The sequence below is a fragment of the Chelonia mydas genome, chromosome 3, assembly GCF_015237465.2.
Source record: "Chelonia mydas isolate rCheMyd1 chromosome 3, rCheMyd1.pri.v2, whole genome shotgun sequence".
NCBI lineage: Eukaryota > Metazoa > Chordata > Testudines > Cheloniidae > Chelonia > Chelonia mydas.
The window spans coordinates 46,518,953-46,546,945 of NC_057851.1; the positions used below are offsets into that span (position 1 = coordinate 46,518,953).

The following is a 27,993-nucleotide window of genomic DNA, read 5'->3' on the forward strand; positions in this document are numbered from 1 at the left end:
AGATCTATAGAGAAAGTGTAATGTGTCCCATGCTACCCTAAGGAAAAAAATATATAACTGAAACAATTTCTTATATCATTGCTGCTATGTTATCACATTCTCTAATTATGAGATTTTGTTAACTGAAATCTTGTTTTCTTCTAGCTGACAGCACGATCACTGCCTGCTGTACAATCTGATGAGAGACTGCAGCCTTTGCTTAATCACCTCAGGTAACATGAATAAGAAACATACATTTATTCATCCATAAATTTAAGAGAATTATATTTGTAATCAAAGTTCTTCAGATCTGTATTGATGGATGAAAATGGAAAAACTGAAATAAAATGTGTTCTTTTCATTTCAATGCCATATTGATAGGAAAATGTACAATTTCATAAAGGAAATGTAAACATTTATTTTGAGCCAAGTATGTGACACTGCCTTTACAAGAACAGCTAAAGAAAAATGTTCCATAGCTGTTACCAAAACACTTTTTCTCTCGTAGTTTCTTTTATATGATTAGATGTAAAATTATTATTCAGATTCTTCATGTACAAAAGACAGCAAATTCAAAATTATGGCACCCAGAGCATTAACGTATTTTTTGATGTGTTTAATCCAGGAAGAACATATCTCATAATCCATCACTGATGAATGAGTCCACTGGTGAATGGATTATGGAGGTAGCTCTAAACTGTGAACCAGTAGTATGGCCCTTTGGACTCATCCAGTAACAAGTAGCCAAATCATCCTGCTTCCTGTATAAGAAGAACAGGAGATAGTGTGAGCTCCTACCTTTTCTTAATTTTCACTCCCAGCTTTTCTTATGTTTTTCATTTAGCCACAAAATCAGTCCTTGCCTTTTCTAGATGACTCAGCTACTTCTCTACCTTGCTTGGAAGGGGTAATTTGTCTCTTGGAGGGAATAGCCATAAGAAGCGGATTCACATAGCCAGTGATGTGCACAGTTTCACATGGATGTGTGTGTAAAGCAGCTGCTTTTTCTCCCCCATTAATATATAGCGCCATAGGAAAACATGACACTTCACAGATAGAAGTGTGACATTTTATGGTGGCTTTAAAAATGAATATATTACTGCCATGTACCTTTTTATTTGTGTTGATATATGTAAAATGAACTTTTGGCTTTTATTAACATCAGGACAATCAGAAGCAATTTCATATCTTGTTGGGTTTCAAAGCAAATTGTATTTGAAAAAGTTATTAATAACTTTGTGCATATATATGTATTGTGACAAAGTTCCTCCTCTACGTTGGTGGGTCTTGCACTTATTGGCGGATTTGCTCGCCTTGGAGCTTCACGGCAGCCTTCAGCTTGGCCGTTTTTCTGAACCCACAATCCAGGTCGACTCCTCCTGTGTCTGACCAGGAGTTGGGAGGTTTGGGGGGAACCCAGGCCCGCCCTCTACTGCGGGTTCCAGCCCAGGGCCCTGTGGAATGCAGCTGTCTAGAGTACCTCCTGGAACAGCTGTGCGACAGCTACAACTCCCTGGGCTACTTCGCCACGGCCTCCTCCCAACACCTTCTTTATTCTCACCATAGGACCTTCCTCCTGGTGTCTGATGATGCTTGTACTCCTCAGTCCTCCAACAGTCCACGTTCTCACTCTCAGCTCCTAGTGCCTCTTGCTTCCAGCTCCCCACAAGCGCACCACAAACTGAATTGAGCTTCTTTTTAAACCCAGGTGCCCTGATTAGCCTGCCTTAATTGATTCTAACAGCTTCTTGATTGGCTGCAGGTGTTCTAATCAGCCTGTCTTAATTGTCTCCAGAAGGTTCCTGATTGTTCTGGAACCTTCCCTGTTACCTTATCCAGGAAAAAGGGACCTACTTAGCCTGGGGCTAATATATCTGCCTTCTATTACTCTCCTATAGCCATCTGGCCCGACCTTGTCACAGTATATAAGGGTTAAATCATATTTGAAAGAAGAGAATTAGAAAACACATCTGTTAAAAATGTGCCTATTGTGTTCGTAGGTATGCTGTAAATTCACACCATTGATATGTGTAATATTTATAGTTGCGAATGTGTATTCCAGTCAGGTGTGTGAGCGCCAAGTGCACTGAAGCCAGAGAGCTTTTTGTAATAGTACCTGTCTGGGTGGTGCACATTCCTTAAGTCTGCTCATGAGTCCTCGTGAGTCTACATAAGTGTGGCACCACCCTGAACTCCTCACTTCCTTTGCACCACCTATGGCCCACGTCAGAGTTCCTCAGGTGGTTTACCTCACGGTTGTTTTAGACTGGGCAGTCAATGAGTTACTTCTCTGCCTCCTTTTCCTGTTAATAGTTAGGTAGTGCTTAGTACACAATAGCTAGTTTACGTTACTGCTTTATTTGTTTCAGTTAATTAATTTTCAGTGAGAAGCTCTGGTGGCATGTGCTCACCTGGCTTTAAGCACTGCTCATTGTGTGAGGTACCTAGTCTGCATTGCCTTTTGTGTCTTAGTGAGGGACCTGTTAAAGAGAGGTATCTGCTGTCCTTTCAAGGAAAAGCATGAAGATTTCCAGAGATCTGCACCTCAAACAGTCCCTCATGGAGCAGGCGATGACACCCACCTCAGCCCCACCCACTTCAACTGCTCTCCTTATCTCTTGGGCTGCTACAGAGGCTTCAGTGATTTCTGACAGACCCTGGACTTGGACTCTTCTCCTTGGAGAAAGAAAGGTCAATCTTCCTTTTTGGAGCCTCCCTGAAAGAGGACCCATAAAAAAGACTGGAGCTAGTTCAGGTTGAAAAAGGACTCTTCTTCTTTGAAGAAGGACACAGAACATCACTGGAACTCCTCAGTCACTTAAGGTGGAACTGGCTGTTGACCATGTCTTCTGAGTACTGTGGCAGGAACATATTGGTACTTTACCATTGATTCTGGTACTGTCTCTGGGATGGACGTTGAGTCCAGTGCCAAGGAACACAGTTCTGGCACTGGCATTATTACCACCAATGACCCCACAAACTTATGAGACAGCAAAGGATTTGCTTTGCGTTTGCACCCTTGTCTCTCCTGTGGTGCCAGAGTCTTTTGTAGTAGAGGCACCTCCTCCTGTTCTTGGCTCATCCAAATCCATGGCTCTGGTATAGACACTCTGAACAGCAGCATTGTCGATTCCAGCTAAGAGACACGGCAAAGATGTTACTTTGACTCAGTCTTTAGTACTGATGCATATCTGTGGCTTCAGTATTGCCGCAATCGTTAGGTTGGATACTGACTGTGACTTACACTTTTGCACCAGCAACAACATATTTGTTGGTATCAAGTCCCTCCACATCTCAAGGTGCATTTGCAGTAGCAGCTACTATATTGGCATCAGTACCAATATTGACTTTTCTCAATGGGCCACAGATAAATCAGAGTGCCACAGATAAACCATTGCCAAAGGAGCGCATTCTACTACAAGGGCACACACGGGCCCCTGTTATCTTGTCGTCGCCCTCACCAGTTAATTCCATGGCCCCAGATTCCTTGTCTCCAGTTCTGGAGGATTTTAAATTCTATTGAGACCTACTGAGGAGGGTGTCAGCAGCATTGGGCAATCAAGCTGAGTTTGTACAAGAGAACATTCTCAAGCTTTTTGGACGTTCTTTGGGTAACAGTCCCTGGGAGGCTAGCTCTCCCTATATATGAGATTGTTTTGGAACTGGCAAAGACCTTGTGGCATGTGCCAGCCTCCTTAGTGCTGACAGCCAAGTACACAGGCAGACAATATAATGTCCCAATCAAGGCTTTGAGTTTTTATTCCCCTCTTCCCCCAACTTCCTCATGGTCACTGCTGCCATTGAGAAATCACATCAAAGGAGCTTCAGATCAAATCCCAAAGAGAGAGAGTTAAGTGCTTGACTTACTGAGAAGAAAAATGCAGCATGTATGTAGCTGGTGGGTGCTATTAGCAAAATATAACTTTGTAAACTGGGGTGCAATGTCCAAGTTTACTGACAAGGTGCCTGAAGATGTAAGGGAGGAGTTTAGAGCTTTCCTTGGAGAATGCCACTTTGTGGCCACACATCGCTCCAGTCAGCTCTCAATGTCTCAGATGCTTCTTCCAGGATAACAATCCCTGCAAAAACAATGAGGAAGATCTTGTAATTACAAAACTCCAGTGTAGCCCCTAACATCCAGTGAACCATAGAGGATCTCCCTTTTGATGGTCAATTTTTGTTCTCTGACAAAACTGATGGAACTTTGCAGTCATTTAAAAAACTCCTATGCTAAGCTCTGTTTGTTGGAGACCTTTACCCCTGCCCCTGAGAGAGAGCACTACAAGACCCTGCAACAACAATACTCTCAGCAGCCTGAAAACCTTTGGGCAGAATGACTTTTAGAGGAGGCGGCGGAAGTCACAGAGAAGGAGGTCCTTTAGCTCCAACTCAAATCAGCCAGTCTGTCCTCAGTTGTGGGAAAGCAACACATTTGACATTTCCCTTGAACATATCAATGCGGTCATCAGCAATCTTTCTGCTGTTTCCCCTCCATTTGGGGAAAGATTGTTCCACTTCTTCAAAGCCTAGGAATCCGTAACAACAGACAAGTAGCTCCCAAGCATTATGTGACTGGGATACTGTATCCAATTCCTATCCATCCTCTTCTCCCACCCGCCTTCCCTGACCCTTTTCAGGGAGCCTCTTTGTGAGTCAGTATTTCTTCAGAAAGTTCAGACTCTGTGTGCCTAATGGTACACTTTCTCCAAGCAGTGTTTGTTAAAGCACTTGCACCCCCCACTCCCGCATCACCAAACATTCTGAGTGTGACCCTATAAAAAAAAAGGGTGCTGTGCCCTCTATTGCATCAGTTCTTTCCAACTACTGTGTCAGATGGAAGCGAACTGCTCCAGGCTATTTGGATCTGAGTTTTTCTCCATTCTCACTGTCTTGGTAGCAGTTTAGAATAGTTTATAGTGTAGTGATAGTGATATAGTTAAGTTAGTTAGTAGCTCGATTTCGGGTTATGTCAGAACTGAAGACAAAAATGAAGCCGGGGTTCAAAAGAGATGCTTCGTGCCCAGCTGTCCTCCTGGCATTGGAAGACCATATCAGGTGCATGCAGTGTGTGGAAGAGGGCTACTTTCCATCTGAGTGTTCCACCTGCCGGACTTTCAAGCTAGAGCTTGTAAGGAGAGGCAGAGCAGATTGCAGCTGCTTCTCTTTAAGGAGGCACTTGAGGCTAAACTGGTGCATTCCAGGCACTTGTTGGATCCAAAGTCTAAGACACCAGTCTTGGGTCCTGTGACTTCCTCCAGCAAGTCAAAGCAGCTTAAAGGTCCAAGGATATCAGAACCTTTGTTTGGTCCAATTCCCAGATTCTGCTACTCAGGGCTTCAAAGACACTGTTGATTGAAAAAATTACTGCCTGCTATGGAACCAAGAACCTCGTTGTCTGCTCTAGCTGTGTTGGTTCTGGAAAAGAAGGCAAGAAGAAGGCAGACGTGTTAGCAATGTCAGATCCTATACATCAGGTTTGTCAGATCAGTCTGATTCTGACAGGGTCTCTGTGGCTCTGAAACTAAGCCCTGTTACAGTTTCAGCTTCAAGGACCTGAGTATTTCATCGGATCCTGTTCCATCTAGGTTTTTCGCTCTGGCTTCAATCTCTGCTCTGCTCCAGGTCCATCTTTGGTTCCAAAGAGGGCTTTACTTTGGTGGCTGATGTACATAATTTGGCTTCTAAGCATTTCTCTGCTCTGATGGAGATACAGAGAGCCTGGAGGAAGACACAGGTTTCACCAGTTTCAGAATCTGTGTTGTCTTCACCTGAAAAAAGGAGAAGAGCAGAGGAGATTTAGTTTTTCTCCTGATTCATCTATACCACCTCTTCCTAAGACTCCTACAAGGTCTCCGCAAAGAGCTTTCTGTCCATTTATTTCTCTCTCCACCCTCTGGGTCCCATGCTGTCTCAGGCATGCTTCATCCCAGATTTGAGGCCACATCTGTGATTAGAGGAGAAAAGAAAAAGAATAAAGAAACCTGTTTGCTCCCGGTTCTTGCCTCCTTTTTCTCCTCCTCCTGCAATGTTCTCAGATCCCAGTTGCTGGGGAGATTGGCAGTCCAGGGCTCCATGGCCTTCCTGAGTGTCACCACCACAGGAAATTTTCAGTTGTCCTCCTTATGAATGGAGAGGTGATGTTTCATCTGTAAAGGATCTGACAATGATCAAGTCCTTGGATTTGGTTCCACCGGATCCATCTGCATCTCACACAGTGGTGCCTAATTCTCTCTCTGAAAAAGAAGATAAGATAGCTCTTTTTTTTTTTTTTTTTTTGAAAACTGATACAGACTATGATCCAGATCTATCAAGTGAGCGTGTTGGAGTGGCTTTTGCTTCTTCCCCTTGTGAGGACACTCTGAAGTTCAACTATCTGGTGGATTGCCTTCAGTAGCCATGGAGGAAACTTCCCATCTGATCAGCATTTGTGGGGCTATCTTGAAGAGTAGGATGTTGTTACTAATTCTTGCTTTGCTGCACCCTGCTAAGATGGTTTGATCCACTTCTACCTCTTGCCAGCCTGTTTCCAAGATGGAAGACAAATTATATCAGATATCCTTGGAGGGTTTTTCATATTTTCACACACACCCTGTATTTAATTTGATGATGATGATGGCTATGTAGCAGGTTGAGGTCTGGACAAGCACAAACCACTTCAGCTGATGGAGAAGGGAAGAAGACTGATTCCCTAGGGAGAAAGATGTTCTCTTCTTTCTCACTTGGAATTAAGGTGATGGTGATGGGATGGCTGCCCCTCACTGGCAGAAAAGGGATTAAAAGCAGCTCTAGGGAGGCTGCACCGGAGGCAGCCAATCAGAGCCAAGCAGGCCCATATAAAAAGGGAGCTGCAGGACAGAGGAGTTCAGTTCTCTGCTGAGAGCTCAGGGAGGAAGGACTGTGTCTCTGGAGGCCTCAGAGAACTGCCAGTGTCCTGGACAGAGCAGTGCTTCAAGCAGGGACTGGGGAAACTAGAGAGAGCTCCTGGCTAGCTCCTAGGGCCTGCAGGCTAAGACCCTGAGGTAAGGGCAGAAGAGGGTGCTGGAGCTGCATTGGAAGCGGCCACAGGATAATGGACTGCAGTTGCCACTGAGGGAAGTGGCTGGACAGAGATTGCAGGTCCCCCAGAAGGGGGGAAACAGAGTGTGGCACAGCTGGACGGCAGCGTCACTGAAGAGGATGCCAGAGTCCTGGGAGTGGCACGTGTCCTGGAACGAAAGTGACGGCGGTGAGGCACGACCTGAAAAAGGTGCACTACCATGCAGAGCTAATTCCCAAAACAACCAATAGGAGGCGCCACAATGGTGAGTGACCTCTGTCACAGTGACAAATTACCAAGCTGTTATGGCCTGCCATCAATTCCACTTACGGAAAAGATGGGACTTTTTGTGTAGAATCTGGCAGATGACAAAAGGAAAATGTGATTCTATTGGAGGGTCAAAATGTGGCAAAGGACACTCTCAGGGCTTTGTTTGATGCCTCAGACTCTTCTCCCAGACCACTGGCTCTTGCCGTTAAGATGAGAAGTGTGTGATCGGGGTCGCAGGGGAGCCACACTGAGGTTACTTAATTAGGGCAGACTGCAAAGAATGGGGCAGATAATCCTCAAATCTTGTGGTCATTCAAATACTTAGATCCACCAAGCTAGCCTCAAAACTGTTTCTGCAATACCTTACTTGTTATCCAGAAGCCAAAACACAGTTCCCTTAAAGCAAACCAGCCTTAGGCCTCCATCCAGACACCCCAGTCAAATATGATGAGGATTACTGAAAATCGTATTCATCATATAAGAAAGTTCTACCAGTCCCAAAAGATTGGACATGTTACCTCCCTAGTTAATGAATATTTCAGATCTTACCCAAATACATGCTGACAGTCAATTCTTATTAGCTAAACTAAAATTTATTAAAAACGAAGAGAGTGAGTGTGTAGGTTAAAAGATCAGTATACATATGGACATGAGTATAGTTTTGAGATCAGTTTCATAGCAGAGATGGTGAGCTTTGGAGTTGCAAAGAATTTTTAGAATTAGTCCCTAGATCAGTCCAATGTTCTGATCCAGGGGGGACTGGAGATCTCAGTCTTATGACTTAAGCTTCCCCTGTATAAAGCATCAAGCAGATCTGAGATAAAAAGGATCAGTACCCAAGACACCTTTATGCAGTTCCAGGCCTTCCCTTGAGAGCTCGGAGTTCTTAGGTGAACAATAGGCAATCACAGAGACTTTGAAGTAGACCTATTTCCTAAGCCTCACCAGAAATTAGCTACACGGATTAACATAAGGCAATTGCCTGTTTTCCACCATTTGCAGGTGATTTAAATGTTAAGATCTCCTTTTGATCTCTGATTAACAAAATACAGCATAGACAGGAACTGTTCAATTACATTGTTAACCTCTATCAATATGTATGTAAACACACAAAACCACAAAAATTATCTACCAATATGTCCCTGAAGGTTGAATTGGGTCATTTATCCTGTAGGATGCATAATGCTTTCTGGCCATGTGTCACAACATGTTTGGCCCTTTTGGCATCTCTTCTCTAGCTCAGGATACTGTAATGAAGGGAGAGGATCTCCCCTGCAAAGTATATGGTCTTTTCAAGAAAAAGATGGATGAGTTGCTGGAAAAGTTGAAGGAGTCAAGATTGACGGCCTGCTCTTCGGGGCTGACTTTTATTTTCTGAAGTCACACTCAAATAGAAACGACAATTGGCTTCATACTTTGGATGTAAGGTGAAGTTTGGCCTTTTGTCTGGATAGTACTGGGTCCTTCAGGTTATCTACTCAGCTCTCTGTCTTTTATGCTGATAGCAAAAATTCTGACAATTTCTGTGCAACCATTTCCAGATGGATTACTTCCAGCATCACAACGGTGAACAAAGTAGCAAATACCTCTCCTCCACAGAGACTTTTGACCCATTCAAAAAGGACTCAAGCTACCTCAGTGACATTTTTTGAGGGACATTCCCATATTGACATATTGCTACTTTGTCCTCTGTCATTTAACTCAACATTAAGCCATCACATCTGCTTCAAGATCTGATGCAGATTTTGAAAGTGATTCTTCAGTCTCTCATTAGGTGGACTCTGAGCCTAACTGCTTTTGAGTCACCTGCGTGGTATACAGATGTGCAACCACACAAAGAAGAAAAACTGGTTACTTTTCTCTATTGTAACTGTTGTTCTTTGAGATGTGGCTCACATGAGTATTTCACAACCCATCCTCTGTACTCTCTGCATTGGAATCTTGAGTCACAAATTCTGGTACGAAACAACTGAGGGGGATTGGAAGCCACTGCCCTCATAGCCATGGAAGGAGCCATGAGAAAGCAGAGCATATGAGCGTTGCCCCGATGGGCACTGCTACTGAAAGCGCTCTGGCTCTGGTATACCGCGTGCACATATGCCTGAATGAAGTATGCATGCAGTTCATATCTTGATGAACAACGGTTACAAATACAAGTGAGTAACTGTTCTGGTGTGCTGTTATTTTTTCTCTTTTTTCATTAAAACATCTTTGTAGGATCATCAAAAATGCTCATCATTAGTATAACTTTATTCCCACTGAACTCAATGGTAAAACTACCATTAGTTTCACACTTAATGCTTTTGAAACTTCCATCCTCTGTGTGAGGAATTATTGGAACATTTCTCTGTTTTCACTGCTGACAATTTTTTCCATAATTTTTATGGGCAGGAATGGTGTCCCTAGCCTCTGTTTGCCAGAAGGTGGGAATAGGTGACAGATCACTTGGTTGATTACCTGTTCTGTTCATTCCCTCTAAAACACCTGGTATTGGCCACTGTCGGTCTGATTCAGTATGGTCGTTCTTATAAAAATAAGTGTTTTGTGCCATAATATTCAGATCCGTTGTTGGCCTCCAGGTTTTCTTTTGGTAATGTGTAAAAAGGAAAGACTGCAAAAACAAAGGGTCAGCTTTTTAAAATTAGTTGCTGAAACTAGCTACCTAACACTTAAAGATCCTTCATTTGTTATGCAAATGGGCAAACCAGCTAATTTTTGATTTTCTCCATATGTTTGCACATCAGATTGTTGGCTTTGCATATGCAGTTTAAAAATAAACTTATCCCAATGAATGAGGCACCATGATAGAGCTAAGAACATCCCCAATATGATATAGAAGTGTATAAGTAAAACTGTAAAAAAACATTGTTACAGCCAGTGAAACCACAAAATATCACATTTTCTAGTCCCTAAAAAGGCAAAAGAAGTTATAGTTTAAAACTGGACTTTAGAACTTGAGAATCAGGCTTTGGCAGGGAATAGACAGATGACCTAATAAGTCTTTTCCATTATTTCTATGAATTGTGATTCATTTTTATTTCATCTTGCTCACAAAAATGGAAGGTATTTTAGTCGTAGGCTTCCCTCTTCCTTCATCTTATGAAGTTACTTACAGCAATATTTTATTTTTGGCATATGTCAGACAAATAGAGCTTCATCAGGGGAGCAAAAGCTTAGAAATTATCTGAGAAGAGTGTGCAATTGAAGGTTAAACAGCGCTGATTGGTTGCTAATGCATTGTGTGTTTGATGGCAGCTGTTCATATCTGCTTGTGAATTTTAAATTAGCCAGCCTTCACTTTCAGCACAAATGCTTTTTGCTGAAGTTTACATCTATAAAATTATTTTTTAAAGAATTCCTTATTTTAATGCATGGCCCTGTTTTTTAATGTGCATGGAATTCATTTTGTAATGAGATTGTTGTGTAATAAATACTTACTTTATCTATAGCTGAGATGCTATTTATTCCCTATTCTGCTTTACTGGTGCTTTTTAATGCTGATTGTACAGTAGTGAAATAAGAAATCATTTTGCAACATTTGCAACACTCACAACTGGCTATAATAAATCTTTAAATGGCTAACATTCTAAGCTACAGTTTTAGTGAGAAGAATTGCTGAGCAAACAGAATTGAAGAGGAAATCATCTTTACATACTATGCTATCATTCTAACATGACCTTACAGAATCTGGAGGCTTGCATGTGACTAAACATGTACATGTTAAATAGAAGTCAAATTTTTGACTCCCAAATTAACTTAACTTTACATTTAGCATTCTGTATTCAGTGTGAACACATGGTTTCTTGAAGTTCTTCAATTGTAAATACTCTGTACCATGGGGCTAATAAAAGCAAAACAAAAAAAAACAAAGTCAGTATTGAATTGTGTTGGGCAGTCCCAACAAACCAATATGTGACTGTGCACTTAATCTGAACATGTGCAGACATGGAGAAAGAACCTTTTTTCCAAAAGTTTGTAACAGCACATCTTTCCTCTGCGGGGGCAGGGGGAAATGCTTCCTTACATCTTTCCTCATGAATTCCTTTCCTTCTATTCCGGATCTCTTCATAGGTTCACACAGGTAAAACAGTGCTCTTAAACCCTTCCAATTCTCCCTGCCACATCCTTTCTCATTCACTGGACAACACCATCATCCTGTCTGTCACTCAGGCCTGTAACCATGGCATCATAGTCCACTCAGGACCTCTCTCTAGGTTCTCACATACAGGCTCCTTCTAAACTGTGCAGATTCTTTCTGCATAATATCTCAAAGATATGGCCTTTGGTATCTATCCACACAGCTAAAACTCTCATCCAGACTATTATCATCACACATCTCTATCACTGCATCATCCTTTTCTCTGGCCTTGACAAATGCAAACTTGTCCTGCTCATATCCATTCAGTATGCTGCTGCAAAGATGATTTTCCTAGCCATCTTCTTTGACCATGTCACCTTCTCTTTATATTTCTCCACTGACTCCCCTTTTTCTGCTGCTTAAAAATGAAGACAAGTAGCTTATGTTTGATGGCCTTTCATGGCCTGTCTCCATCCTACTTAACATTTCTCATTCACTTTTGAAATGTCAACTCTCACTGCTGATCAGTGCATGAGCCAGCCTCCATCACCCACTTGTTAAATTTTCAAACAAGCACCTTCTTGCTTTCTCCCATGTAGCCCCTCACAAGTGGGAGGAGTTTCCTGTAAACATCTGCAAAATGAACTCATTACCCTCCTTCAAATTCCTCCTCAAAACTCTTGTTTTCCATGATATCTACAAAAAGTTGACAATGGTTAGGTTACTAATGTGCTAAGGCCACAGCCTATTGTGCTGATGAATACTGTCTCACTGATTGCTTGTACTTTTCTATTGTTCTGTCAGTGTCGATCTGTTGTACAGCACCTAGCACAATCGGGTCCTGATCCATGACTGGATTTCTAAGCAAAAAGGTATACTACTACAACTAATAACAAATCCTATCGGTAGATTTGCATGGAGTCTCTTTAACTTCAGTGGAGTTACACATGGGTAGCTGGAGTGTGCCAGATGATCTTCGCTGGGTCCAGAAGGGCTTTGTTGACAGGCAAAGCTATGCAGGCAGGTGAGGATTGGAGGATATCAAGCATATGATAAGGCTCTTTAGCCTCCTTGAGAGGGATCCACAAGGAATCTGCAATTCTCTTGACTAGATCCTGGAAGTGTTTAACATCATCTGCTAAGAATGGAGGCAGAGGCATGACAGCTTCATCCGGAGACAAAGACAAGATGTTGGCTGTGAGTGAGACTTCTTCATCGGCTCTAGCTTCCTGTTCCTCGAATTCCTCTTGAGGGTCAGGTCTCTTGGGTGGAGCAGGTGATACGGGTTGTCCTTCTCTATGGTGCTCGATGCTATGGAAGGTTGTTGGAGATGGCCACCCAAAGGTCCCAATATAGCAAAGGTCATGATGAACAATATAATATGCATGGATACGTCAACTGTCAGGGAGGAGCCAGATCCTCCTCTCTCTGTACTGAGGCTGTCAAGCTTTGGAACTGATGCATGCACAACCAGCTCATCATCACAATGGCCTATCTCCAAGCGTTCAGAATGTGACCACAAATGTACTCAGCAGGCACTTCTTCCAAGAACATGAGTGGGAAATAGACCCCAGCATATTACACGACACATTCAGTCAATGCAGGACAGCTCAGATAGACTTGTTCACCACAGAGTTAAACAACAAATGTATCCTCTTCTGCTTGTGGGGTGGTCTGGCTCACCAATCCCTGGGGGATGCTTTTCACCTTCACTGGTCGTCAACTTTCCTGTATACGTTCCTGCTGACTCCCCTAAAAGCCAAAGTTTTATGCTCAAAATAAAGAAAGACAAGCAGAATCATCCTAATAGTTCTGACCTTGCCCAGGAAAACGTGGTTTCCTTGTCCGATAAAGCAGGCCATTTGCTCTCCAATCACTCTCTACGTTGCTCCTCATCTCCTCTCACAGGAAGGTGGGAAGATCCTTTACCCCAGCCTTGCAGTGTTTCATCTCAAAGCATAGTTGGCTGATGGTTCATGGGATTAGAGGCAACCTGCTCAGAGGGCATCAAAAGACTATTATTACACAGCAGGAAACAATCTACTTGCTACACGTACTCAAAAATGGATGAGGTTTGTCGGCTGGTGTAACCTCAGGCATGTTCCACCAATGATTTCATCACTACCAGATATACTGGACTACATCCTAACTCTAAAATCCTTGGGAACTGTCAATGACCTCCGTAAGAGTCCACTTGGCAGCAGTCATGGCTTTCCACCCTCCAATAGAGGGTTATTCTGTCTTTGCCCACAGTGAGATTCTTCAGAGGGCTTAGAAACCTCTCTCCACCAATCTAATGCCCTACTCAGGCATGGGACGTCAATCTGGTTCTTAAAAACCTCACAAGACCACCCTTGGAACCAGTGGTTACCTGCTCACTGCTCCATGTGTCAATAAAGATGGCATTCCTGATAATATCATGTCAGCACAATGGGTTGGAGAAATAGGGGCTCTGATGGAATACCCCCTTTTGCACTATCTTTTAAGGACAGGGTCATACCAAATTTGTCCCCACCCCAAATTTTTACTGAAAGCTTTTTCTAAGTTTCATATTAACCAGCCCATTCACTTGCCTGTCTTCCTCTCCAAACCAGATCTAGATAACCAGAAGGCACTGCTACACATCCTTGATGTCAGGAGAGCCCTCGCCTTCTATCTGGATAGGACAAAGTCCTTCAGAAAGACCCGTAGGTTGTTTGTCTTGGTAGCAGATAAGTGAAAAGTCTAACCAGAGACTTTTGAAGTGGATATCAGGTTGCACTAAATCTTGCTACGAGTGTTGCAATATTCAAACACCTTTGAATATGTGTACTCATTCTACAAGGTCCATTTCCACCTCTGTGGCATTCCTCAAGAACGTGCCCATTATAGTGAAATGTCAGGCCAATATTTGGGCATCTATACATATGTTCGCTGAACACTATACCGTAACTCACAACTCTGCTGCTGATACTGTGTTTGGCTTGGCTGTACTTTCTTCGGTACTACACACTACTCCAAAGTCTCCCTCTTCCCCCTACCTTAGAGGGAACTGCTCAGTAGTCACCTAGAGTGGAGCATCCATAGGGACACTACTCGAAGAAGAAGAAATGGTTACTCATTGTCAAGGTTCCTTCCCCACCTTGAACTCTAGGGTACAGATGTGGGAACCTGCATGAAAGACCCCCTAAGCTTATTCTTACCAGCTTAGGTTAAAAACTTCCTCAAGTACAGGGCAAAGTTTGTACCTTGAACAGTATGCTGCCACCACCAAGCATTTTAAACAAAGAACAGGGAAAGGGACCACTTGGAGACATCTTCCCCCAAAATATCCCCCCAAGCCCTACAGCCCCTTTCCTGGGGAAGGCTTGATAATAATCCTCACCAATTGGTACAGGTGAACACACACCCAAACCCTTGGATCTTAAGAACAATGAAAAATCAATCAGATTCTTAAAAGAAGAATTTTAATTAAAGAAAAGGAAAAATAATCACCTCTGTAAAATCAGGATGGTAAATACCTTACAGGGTAATCAGATTCAAAACATAGAGAATCCCTCTAGGCAAAACCTTAAGTTACAAAAAGACACAAAAACAGAAATATACATTCCCTCCAGCACAGCTTATTTTACCAGCCATTAAACAAAAGAAAATCGAACGCATTTTCTAGCTAGATTACTTACTAACTTAACAGGAGTTGGAAGGCTTGCATTTCTGATCTGTTCCTGGCAAAAGCATCACACAGACAGACAACTCTTCCCCCCACCCTCTCCAGATTTGAAAGTATCTTGTCTCCTCATTGGTCATTTTGGGTCAGGTGCCAGCCAGGTTACCTTAGCTTCTCAACCCTTTACAGGTGAAAGGGTTTTGCCTCTGTCCAGGAGGGATTTTATAGCACTGTATACAGAAAGGTGGTTACCCTTCCCTTTATATTTATGACATGCCCCCCAAATCACTGATAGGGTGAAACAATGGCTGAGATTTCTTCCTGGAGCTCTAGGAGAAAACAGAGTTAATAAGACACATGCATCTCTAAATATACTACTGACTGTATAAAGACTAACAATATTTTCCACATCTCAAGGACGATTTTAACCAGTTGATTCTGGGAAACTTTCACGGGAGAGTGCATCAGCCACTTTGTTAGAAGCTCCTGGTATGTGTTGTATGTCGAAATCGAAATCTTGGGGAGCTAAACTGCACCGAATAAGTTTTTTGTTATTTCCCATGGCGGTATGAAGCCACTGTAGCACAGCATGGTCGGTTTGCAGGTGGAAACGCCGTCCCCAAACGTAAGTCCAAGGTAGAGATGAACTGGGCCCTTCCCAGTTTCTCCAATAGTTCATCTGTGCGTGGCATTGGATAGTTGTCTGGGCGAGTTACAGCATTTAGCTTACGGTAGTCCATGCAAAAACGTATCTCCCCATCTGGTTTGGGAACTAGAACCACTGGAGATGCCCATGCACTGCCAGAGGCTGGATTACACCGATCTGTAGCAAGTCCTGGATCTCCCGTTCTATAGCAGTTTTAGCGTGAGGAGACACCCAATAAGGTTGGGTTCTAATTGGGTGAGCATTGCCTGAGTCAATGGAGTGTTATGCCCGTTCAATCAGTCTTGGGGTGGCTGAGAACGTCGGCGCATAGCTAGTGCACGGCTCCTTGATTTGCTGTTGCTTCATACGCCCAAGGGGAGGTTCACCTCTTCCACGCCGCCATCACTTTTCCCTTCGTAGTAGACACCTTCAGGCCACTCAGTGTCATCTTTTCCCTGGGCTGTAAACTGACAAACCTTTAGTTCTCTGGAATAAAAGGGCTTTAGAGAATTAATATGGTACACCTTAGGCTTTCGGTTGGAGGTGGGGAATGCTATGAGATAATTAACAGCTCCCAGGCTCTCTTGGACTGTGAATGGCCCTTCCCACGATGCTTCCATTTTATGGGCCTGGAGCACCTTTAAGACCATGACCTGGTCTCCTACTTTGAAGGAACGCTCTCTGGCATGTTTATCATACCAGGCTTTTTGCTCTTTTTGAGTATCCTTTAGGTTTTCTTTAGCAAGGGCTAAAGAGGTTCGAAGGGTGTTTTGTAGGTCGGTTACGAAGTCCAGAAAGTTAGTTCCTGGAGAAGGTGTAAACCCCTCCTATTGCTGCTTCACCAACTGTAATGGCCCCATAACCTCGTGGCCGTATACAAGTTCAAATGGTGAAAACCCGAAACTGGGATGTGGTACAGCTCTGTAGGCAAAGAGCAACTGCTGCAACACTAGGTCCCAATCATTGGAGTGCTCATTTACAAGTGCTCTGCAACACTAGGTCCCAATCATTGGAGTGCTCATCAAGTTTAATGTCCCCCAAAGTTCCATTAAACTTCTTCACCAGGCCATTGGTTTGATGATGGTAGGGGGTGGCAACCAAGTGATTCACCCCATGAGCTTCCCAAAGGCTTTCCATAGTTCCTGCCAGGAAATTAGTTCCTGCATCTGTAAGGATGTTGGAGGGTCAACTCATCCTGGCAAAAATGTCTGTTAGTGCCTGGCACACACTTTTAGCCCTAGTGTTGCTTAGAGCTACTGCTTCTAGCCATCGGGTCGGAAAATCCATGAAAGTCAGTATGTACTGCTTTCCTCTGGGTGTCTTTTTTGGAAAAGGACCCAGAATATCCACAGCTACTCGCTGAAATGGAACCGCAGTGATGGGGAGTGGCTGTAGAGGGGCTTTTACCTGGTCTTGGGGTTTTCCCACTCTTTGGCATACCTCACAAGACCGGACATAGGTAGAAATATCCTTGCCCATTCCCTCCCAGTGGAACGACTTTCCCAAATGGTCTTTGGTTCTGTTCACCCCAGCATGGCCACTAGGATGATCTTGTGGGCTAAACTTAAGAGCTTTACCCAGTACTTAGTTAGAACCACCAACTGTCGCTGAGGATGGCAGTCTTTCTGGTGTCCACCAGAAAGAGTTTCCTTGTATAAAAGTCCTCTTTCTACAACAAACCTGGATCGATTAGAAGAGCTGAGAAGCGGTGGGTTACTCCGTGCTGCTGTCCAAGTTCTCTCGAGGCTTTCATCTGCTTCCTGTTCAGCCTGGAACTGTTCCCTTGATGCTGGAGACTTCAGTTCCTCACCTCTGTAAAATCAGGATGGTAAATACCTTACAGGGTAATCAGATTCAAAACATAGAGAATCCCTCTAGGCAAAACCTTAAGTTACAAAAAGACACAAAAACAGGAATATTCATTCCCTCCAGCACATCTTATTTACTAGCCATTAAACAAAAGAAAATCTAACGTATTTTCTAGCTAGATTACCTACTAACTTAACAGGAGTTGGAAGGCTTGCATTTCTGATCTGTTCCTGGCAAAAGCATCACACAGACAGACAGAACCCTTTTCCCCCCTCCTCCCCCCCACTCCAGATTTGAAAGTATCTTGTTCCCTCATTGGTCATTTTCGGTCAGGTGCCAGGAAGGTTACCTTAGCTTCTTAACCCTTTACAGGTGAAAGGGTTTTGCCTCTGTCCAGGAGGGATTTTATAGCACTGTATACAGAAAGGTGGTTACCCTTCCCTTTATATTTGACACTCATCCTGCGCAGTAACTGTGTTTTTTTTAGATGTGTCTCTCTATGGATGCTCCACTATCTCCCCTCCTTCCCCTCTGCTTCAGAGTTCTCTGTTATGGATCTTCATGGTAGAAGGAACTGAAGGCGGTTCTTCCGCACAGTGCTATATAACAACGGCAGAGGACATGAGACTGACTAACTTGCACGCGCATCCTGAATGGACGCTGCTATGAAAAATCTCTGCTCAAAGCCTCAGAGGGTGCTAGCAGATCTAGAGTGGGGCACCCGTAGGGGGACACATCTCAAAGAACCACAGCTACTGAATAGGGTGAGTAATCATTTCTTATAAGCTCTTTGGGAACTTTCTCTTGGTAAAATGGTTCCCAAAGTTTTTACTAAGGTGACCCACCAACTACATTTTGTCCTTTTTTGGAGCCACTATTACCTATAATCTGGCCTTGAACATGGCAATCCATCTAGAATCTTCCTGCCACCCACTGTTTGGGAGGGACAGTCTTAGTTTGTATATGTGAATTGCCTAGCATATTGAGGCTCTGATCCCTCATTGGGGTCTTAAGATGCTACTGTAATACAATACACTAGAAATTATTTAGTGTTTACAGGTAATCAGTTCTGGGGCTTAGGTACTCAGACTAGATGTTAGTGTTGGGATCTGATGATATTGTATGGTTTTGTAAGATAAGTAGGGAGATCTGTAATATGAGAGAAATACATAGTGGAGAAACCTAAAAGAACAATGAAAGTATGACATTTGAAATTATGGGAAATCTATATTTTATTTGTTCATGCCCTGACTGATAACATGCATAGAACTTGAACTTTGTAGAGCCCCATGCTTTTTGGAAATCTGAAATACCACTAAATAAAAATCTAAAAGAACATATAAACTGACATAAAATGAAAAACCCTACACTAGCAGCTCCTGTCCCATGGGGCTGAGCCTGACTTCCTAGTCTGGGCAACCTGACACACAGGGACTCAGTGCTGTTCAGGTTTTGCCCAGCCACATCATCAGGCCCAGCCCTGCAGGACAGGAGCCACTGTTGCAGAATGAGTGTCGAGTGGACTCACTCTGCAAATCTGTCTCCCACCCCCACCACGGGGCAGGACCAGACCCTCTTCTCTTAGAGAAAGTGATCTGCTGGCCAGAAATAGATGACTCTAGAGATTCGTTCATCAGAAATAGATGATATATTTTTAAAATTGAAAATAAAAAAACATATACATAATAAATCTGAGTAAAATTCAAATAACTAATTTTGATCAAATAGTCTTGCACTGGCAATAAATCTGCAAACTTCCTATCACGTAGCTATTTTTAATCAACTTTTTTTACTTTTCTGGACTATATTCTTTGGTGAGAAAATCACCTAATTCCTTGGTATTCTAGAAGTATGATCTCACCTTAAATTTAAGATGTTGCTACAAAAGTGGAAATGGTGAGCCTTCTGGTTTTTATTAGTGTTAAAAGCTTGAAAATGGATTCATTCAGTGTGTTTGAATTAGGGCTGTCGATTAATCACAGTTAACTCAGTTTCTCCATCACAAATGCATTTTTCTGGTTTAGACAAGGCTTTTCATATGAGTGGGGCTTCAGCTCAAATGCCATTTTGATTCTCAGCTGTGGCAGTAGAGAAAAAGTCTTTCAGAAATAAGTCACAGGCCAGTTGGGTGTTGAAAGGTTAAAACTAGCTTGTTAAATTTGGTGTCATTCTTAATAGGTAGCCAGTGGAGATCCAAAAGCACTGGTGTCATGTGTTTCCAGAAAAATGTACCATGTTACAAATGAGTATTGTATATATTTTACATCTGGGGAAACTGAGGCTTGTTGGGTCTCATCCAAAGCCCTTTGTAGTCTATGGAACACTTTCCATGGATTTCAGTGGTCTTTGGATTAGGTCCAGAGTGCCGTTCAAATTTTGAGTGCCCTTACAGGGGCCAGCCTTTTCTGAAAATGAGGACCCCTTTTCGATGTCTCATTTTAGGCATCTGATATCAGTAGTCTCTTCTGAACATTTGGACTTGAAGGTGTACTTAAGGCACCCTTTAAAAAAAAAATACTAGACAAAGTGCTTTAAATAACCACAGTAAAAATCTAATGTCAGTTAGTGTTGTTTGGAACAAGAGTAGATTTAAAAAAAAACCCAGTTAAATGTGTAATTTTGAAGTTGGTGTTGTCACTTTAACTTAGCTATAGACTCAGCTGTTTTGGCCACTGAATTTCTTCGAACTGACCAAGATCCATTTTCAAGGAACAGGAGGCTACGTAAAGGTAATCCTACTCCTTGCACTCACTTTCCTCATGCTTCTGCATTCCGCATTAAGATGCCCCCTAGGTTCAGGGCAGTTTTCATAGGATCTTACTCTTCTGCTCTTCACAACGTTTTTTATTTGCAGTTATATTAGTTAGTAGGTGGTATTCAAAGTAAACGAAACATTTTATTTGCCAGGGAATGCAGTATTAACTATTTTGCTATGTTTACCACCCTAAACAGGATTCTAAATTAGAATATTGTCTTTTAGAGATGTTAATTCATAATTCATCTCTGATTTTTTTTTTTTTTTTTTTTTTTTACTCAAGAAGGTTTTTTATACTTTAGATAGAAGGTTTTGACAAGTTTAGTCTGGCAGCTGCTGTCATTTGAAGATGGTTTAATAAAATACAGATACCAAATGTTGAATCTGTTTGAGAAGGCTGTCTGTCTCAGAGAGACAATTACAAATCTGTTTTAGTGCTTTTCTTTTCATTTTGTTTAGTATCTACAGTTCTAACTTCATTAGCATCTAGAGCATATTGTGTTTTCAGTTAGACCAAAATAAAACAGAAGAAGGTGTCTTTAGAAGACTTTCGTTTTCTCCATCACCTACCTCATTTTTCTATTTGTAAGCGTAAGTATTTGTCTACTGATACCATGAAGGAGATTGTACAATTCTTTAGCTTGTTAAACCATGAGGTATTAAGTGAGTTGTCAAGACGGACACAAAGAGTACTTAAAAGATCAATATCAAAATAATCTGAATTCAAATTTTGACCTGACCATAACATTTGTATAATGTGGTTAAAAATTTCCTTTTGATTCTTCTAAAAAAATGTAAAAGCCAGTGCTATGTGTCCTGCTCTTATTCAATACTAAATACTCTTACTCAAATACTCATGGGATTTTAAGAAAAAGAGATAGGGAAATGTCACAGACCTGATTGGGCCCCCACTGCTGGATGCTCACTAAGCTGTTGGGTTTGGATCCAAACATTGGGTCCCGAATGTTTCTAAATCTGAAGAGTCTAAATAGGGTGACCAGACAGCAAGTGTGAAAAATCGGGACGGGGGTAGGGGGTAGTAGGTGCCTACATAAGACAAAGCCCCAAATATCGGGCCTGTCCCTATAAAATTAGGACATCTGGTCATCCTAAGTCTGAACAGCATCCAGGCTCTGGCCTCTCAGTCTCGGAGGGCAGACTCCCTATTTGATACCCTTTGTCAAAAGTGGGACCATATGGTCCAGCTGCCTTAGGCCCCAAAAGCAGTCTCACCAGTAGTTTTCCCAGAGCCCCATCTTCATGGGGTTCTCTGATTTACAGTTTGACCCTTCATGGATGTGTGATGGCTACAGCAAGAAACTCATTGAAAAAGCCTATGTGTACACACTTTATTCACGGAGAAAGCATAGAGCCTTGCAGACCCGTGCAAAAATAACAAAATCTGCATGCAGAAACCCTCTCTCCAATTTTCTTCCCATATCATGAAACCTTTGGGTTTGGTCAGTCCCTTCTGGGTCCCAAGACCCTCTTCTCTTTCTCCTCAACCCTCAAGTTTCCTTTTTCTTCCTCTACAACAAGCTGTCCTTTGCTTATTCAGATGTAGTGGTCAACAGGTTGCCCCTGGTCCCTTTTTTAACAGCAGGTTGTAACATCCCTTTCTTTGTTCTCCTGTTCTGCTGGGGCATTTCCATTGTTCCAACAAAAGGAATTTTCCATGGTATTACAATCAGGTGCCTTGCAGTACAGTTCTGATCTATGACTAGAGCTGCTAAACACTACAGTAATACAAATAATTGATGATAGTAAAATACCACTCAACCAGTTTTTGTTATCTATCTGTTGTCTGGGAATAGAGAGGAGGTATTCCAAAGATGACAGTAACCTCAAGAAGTTTGACCAATTCTCTAGCGTCTGCCAAAAACAAGACTAAAGAAGTAAACAAGGGTTTGTTTTAACTGTGATTTAAACAGAAAGAATACAATGTACTACAGTAAAGTCATCTCTCAATTGCATGTTTTACACAAAATAAAATATTGCAAGTACCAGAGAATAAACAGTAACATCCAGCATGCTCTCTTAGCCATATCCATTCTTTCTGGAGTTAATCACTGAGTGCCTGGTAATATTTACAGCACTAATTTTTGTCAGAAGTTGTCTCCCTGAATCAGCATTCCCCAAAATGTTTTTATTCTTATGCAATATTTGCAGCTTAATTGAGTAAAAACCGATGCTTGCAAATTAAGTTCAACAAAACTTTACACAAATTCTACTTCTTTTCTTACTTTTTGCATCCTCTGTCTCACAGCTGAAAAAATCTTGTTTTCAAAGATCAAAAAAGAAAAATGCTTGATTACTGAATGCATGTAGAATCCTCACCTTAACTCACAGTTCTTCTAAATACACAATCATGGTTTTAATGGTTTCTAGTGGGTATTCTGTAACATCTCTCAGTACAAATGTCATCTTTCTCTGTTAAATTCAAAACTGCATACAATCATTGTCCCCCAAAATATTATTTTATTTCAGTGTCCGATGGGGTTCCCAAAATCCTTGCATTCCTAGTGAAGCCTGAATTTTAAAAAATATTTTTCTAGTTCTGTCATTAACTCAGTGTTTTTAACTGTTTGGGGGCTTTTAGAATTTGACAGCATCCACAGAAATGTAGCTTGGGCCAGTGAGCTACTTGCTGAGCCTGTAGCTCTGTATGTGTGAGCTATCCCTGTTGCCAATTGTGTTGGGGACCCTACCACATAAGTAGAGAAGAAAGTTGAATTTCATCATCATTGCTCTTTTCTTCTGCCCTGCAATCAGACTAGGCTGATAACCGCCCCCCCCCAACCCTCCCCAAAGGAGAATGCATTTGAGATTGCAAGTACTGCTCCAGATGCTTACATTTAGTTTACCACAACTTTGGTACTCTTGGTATTATTCTGAATACTTTTAATTAGTTTTTAGTGACTGTTCCCTTTTTTTAGGATGTGTTCATCAGGGTGTCTCAACACTTTCAAACTCAGCACCAATATCTAAAGACTGAAGACTTCCCCCCCAAGGAATAAAGGAACAACAAAAAAAATTCTGTATAATCTTGATTTTCGTGTTATTTCTAATTTGGTTTACAAAACAGATAACTATCAGAACGATTTTTTTCTTGTCTGTGGTTTGCATGTAAAGTTCTCAGTTCCTAAATTTAATTTGCTAAAAGTTGCAAGGTCATCTATTCCTGCATTTATGAACATTTCTTTTTTTAACTAACTAAACTAAACAGCTTATTTCCTTTTTTTGTTTCAGCCATTCCTATGTTGGTCCAGATTACAGCATACAAAAAAATGTTGGGAAAATTTCATTAGAACACATTGATGCAGTAAGTACTTTGTGCTCATCATTGGTTGCTATATGCTCTTTGTTGTCTTGCCTTTCTAAAAACGATTAACAGTTCATCCCACCACCTCCTAGGGTATGACTGGCCTTTCTTTAAAAAGTCTTTATTCTCCCTGTCCATAAAAGCTGTGACTAAACTATCTGCTTTGTCTCTTCAGTAGTAGTTCTCAAACTGTTTTGAGGACCAGTTCAACAAAATTATGTCACATAAAAGCTAAAATGCAGCAAAGTTAACTTGAAGTGCAACCTGTGAGAAATTAGAGTGGGACTATTTGTGAGTTGGTGTTAATTTTTTAATTTTACCTCCAGTTGTTTTTCTTCATTTTATAGTCAATTTTTCTTTAGTCTGCATAATTGGTCAGTTTCCCTGTTTTGGGGGATTTTTTAAAAATATGGATCTATTAAAGTTTATTGTAAAACCTCAATAATTGGCAGAGGGAATCGGGAACAAATGGGGGCAAGTGGCAGGAAATTTTGAATTTTGCCTAAATGCTACATTAGAAGAATGAATCTTAGGTAGAGAGATTCAGCATTAGAATTAAATGCACCTCCAAAACCAAGATTATTGACATCCCCGCTTTTCATCCAACCAATTTGAAACACCTGGGTATGAAGACTGCAATATATCACCTATTTCAAATTGGGTAATTGATCTCCCACAGAACAAGAAGGCTTAGATTTCTACTCCATTCTCTTCTCAGTGCCCTAAGATTTCAAAGACAAGGAAAGCTCTATCAGAGGTCTTTGAACAGATTCCTCCAGAAGCCATGGTTCAGGATGGAAATCCTAAATTCCACCATAGCAGCAATTCCAAAGGAAACTTTTCTGTCATTAATTTATCTGTAGAACACTTATCTACACATTGTTCTATGTACCTCCTGGAGAAGATACCAGATTCACATACAAAAGATGATGTTACCAGTATGCTGCTTTTACTTTTTGGACTGCCTGCCTCTCTAAGGATATTAACTAAAGTGCTAGTAAACATTGTATTTTCCTCTGGTAGAAAAGGATTCACACATACCCATTCCAAAACAACCTGCTCATTGGAGCACTGCTCCTGGAAATGGCCCACAAAACAGCTATCACTTAGCCCAGATTCCGTTCTGGAATAACATGGATTGGTCAACTCCACTAAGATCTAAGTGATGTCATGGAGCTGATATTACTTCTGGGAGTTAGAGATATCAGCCTTCACAGAAATTTTGTTCCTATCAGAGGGCAGGATTCAGAAGCTGGTGGCCAAAGGGCACAATGCCATCCATTCTTCAGTGAATCTATCTTGGCTTTGATATCTTGAAGCAGAATGAGGGTCTCTTCACCAACATACTGTTGTCAGTGAGATTCCACATGTCTTCTCCAGAAGTTTCTTATTTTCTTGAGTCCACATAACCTATTATGCCTGTTCTCTTTTGTCCCATTGCCAAGAGGTACTCAAAAGGCCAAAGTATGTTAGAATCAGAGCAGGTTTGTGGAGAAAATCTATGCCAGCTTGAAGAGCAGGGAATCTCAACAATTTCACCCTAAGCTAATGAAAGAGCAGAACTTCAACACAATATTAGTTGGCTCAGAGCAATTAAGCCCTAAGAAAGATAAATCCAGTCCTGATCAGCCAAGATATACCAGTGATGTCTTAAAGCACTTCCGCAATGGCTTATATCAGCAAAGGAGGAGACACTAGATTCTCATTCTGGCTATGCGCATCTAATTTTCTTTGTTCCTGAGTGAAAAGGAAGAAAAACAAATCTGTTTTCTCAAGCACAGCATGCAAAGAGGAAATAAATATCATAGCAGCTGGTGAAGAGAACAAAGGATAATCCAGGAGAATAGAGTCTACAGCCCAAGGTCTTTGAATGGAGAGTTGGGTCCTGAGTTGCACACCTATCAAGGGACCTTTTTGCATTCAGAACTCTGGAGAGAAACCAAAGTCTTATTCCAGAGTAATAATAGGCTGTACTTCTCAAATCCACATCAATGAGGAAAACTCGCTCCCGGGAAATAAATCTTGTATTAAATGCCTTCCCTAAGCATTTCTTTGATCCCTTGTCACAAGTGCCCGTAGAATTTCTGTCTTGCAGCAGTACTGCACCACTCATGAAGGGAAAATTGTGCTAAGCGTTAACACAACCTTTATTCCCAAGATAAACCTTGTTAGAAGAAATTATTTTGTTTCCACTCTTTTTGCCCACCTGCAAAAACCTCCAACTCTGGCGTACTCTTGATGTAAGAAGTACTATACAAATCAACACTGAATGCAGTATCCACTTCAGGAAAGCTCTAGCTCTGTTGGTCTAAAAACCTCAAAATAAATTAAAAATCAAAAAACCACCCTACATCTGCTGCTAAGGCTTCAGTTACTAAAGTCGTTTCAGAAGCTTTCAGAGAGACACAACAGTTTTTTTCCCCCTTGAACTGTTGTGCTCTTTCATTCAGAGCCGTGGAAGTTTCATGACCTGAAGAATTATACTAACATACAAAGAAAGATGTAGGGTGGCCATCTGGTCATGTTTTTGCACACGTTTACTATGTTTTACAAGTTAAATGTGCAGATCATCTCAGTCTTTGTCATGGGAGGAAGGGATTTACATTCTATGCTCACCCGGTAACTGATCTGTTTATTTAAAAAGATCTCTCTGACCCCTCTTCTGGTGACACAGTGCTATTGAACATCCCATTATGATGGATCTGTGGACTTTCCCTACAAAGAAGAATCAGAACATTTTTTATCTTACCTGAAAATTTCCTTTCTTCTAGCAGGAAAGTCCCTAGATCCAACGCACCTGTCACAAGGTCATAGTTCTGGGGAATGCTGGACAATGTTGGCACAAGAACAAATGGGTGTAAACTATCCATGAATAAATTCAATCTGGAAATTAAAAGAAGGGTTCTAACCATCAGAGGATTGAGGTTCTAAAAGAGCCTCCCAATAGAAGTTGTGGGGGAAAATTTAATTAGTTTTAAGAGAAAGCTCGACACATTTGTGAGTGGGATTGTATGGTGGGTTTTTGATGGTGGGAGGCAGAAGGGTGCCTTCTGGTTTATGTCTGATGTTCCTGTAATCTCATGCTTCAGGGCTTCAGCTGGCCACTTGCAATGATCAGGGAGGGATTCTGTGTGTAGTTTTTTGTTGTTTTCCTTTGAAGAATCAGAGATTACCACAGTGGGAGATGGGATACTGGGCAGGGAGGGCCAGTGCTTTAGGTGGTACTGAGCATTCTCTCTCTCTCTCTCAGATGCTTTGCTGGCTTATTCTTGCTCACATGCTCAGGGTCTAACTGATCCCTATGTGTGGTGTCGGGAAGGAATTTTACCCCGAGTCAGATTGGCAGTGATCATGGATTTTTTTTTGTCTTCCTCCGTAGCATGGGATGCATGTCACATGCTGGAAATACGTGGATATATCACATGTAATCAATTCTCTACCATTGCAGGGCCCTCATGCATTGGAGCACCTGTTATCTGTCTGTGGCACATAGTAGTTTAGTTTCCTTGTAATACTTGTAATACTACTTTGCTCTAATTTCAGTTATTGGGTTTACTGTGCTGGTGCTGAGTGATGGTAGTTTATGTTAACAGGAGGTCAGATTAGATGATGTGGTGCTCTCTTCTGGCCTTGGATTCTGTGACTCTTTGATGTTTAAACTGTCACACACACCTTCATTTTCTTTGGGGTACAATCCTCCAAGGAGCTATAAGCAGGCGTAAGACCCATTGTAATGGTTCTACAGGGGGTTTTTTGCTGTAAGAAAGAAAATTATCAAATACACTTTTGTTACTTAGTAGCTTTCCACTTGTGTTACTCTATTTTATGTTTTTGTCCTTGGAAGACTTATTAAATTTAAAGGGTCAAGGACATATTTGAATTATCTGCAGTCCAGTGCATTTTATTTCCCCCAGCCATTGGCCTTTCTAAGTGGAGTTAATTAGTAATCCCAATAAGCATATATCCTATCAATTAATGGGCCAGTCTGTTTTACACACACATTTTCTTATTCTTGCAGCTTTCTGTTAAATCATTTCCTCTTTGCATGAGACAGTTGAACAAAGCCCTGCATGATAACCACCATCTCCGTCATGGAGGCCGTATGCAATATGGATTGTTCTTAAAGGGCATTGGCTTAACACTGGAACAAGCTTTGCAATTCTGGAAGTTTGAATTTATTAAAGGAAAAGTGGATGCAGACAAGGTAAGTTTTAAAAACAAGGCTAAATATCAAAGTGCAAGGATTTCTTAATAATATACTCTATTCTTCATACCACACTTCATAATTAACTGGAAACTATTTTACTAAACATTAGTGTAAAAACTAGGATAATGCACCTTTCTAAGTACTTTTCTCCTTTTGGGTATAATTTTGCTTTTTAACAAACTGTTATTTTTGTTTGTCTCACCCACTGCAATGAGGCATGGGAAAAGAGAGGCAATTCCAAGGAA

General features: G+C 41.6%; 1 protein-coding gene across 11 annotated transcripts in view; it reads left to right on the forward strand.

Annotated features, from left to right (window-relative positions):
* The window catches only part of PRIM2 (DNA primase subunit 2), a 296,493-nt gene that overhangs the window by 165,584 nt on the left and 102,916 nt on the right, over positions 1 to 27,993 (forward strand). For all 11 annotated transcript variants that reach the window (XM_037894260.2, XM_043542429.1, XM_037894258.2 and 8 more), the window contains 3 exons: positions 145 to 212; positions 23,469 to 23,541; positions 27,560 to 27,745. In XM_037894260.2, coding sequence (XP_037750188.1) covers positions 145 to 212; positions 23,469 to 23,541; positions 27,560 to 27,745 — 327 coding nt within the window. The remainder of the gene's footprint in view (positions 1 to 144; positions 213 to 23,468; positions 23,542 to 27,559; positions 27,746 to 27,993) is intronic.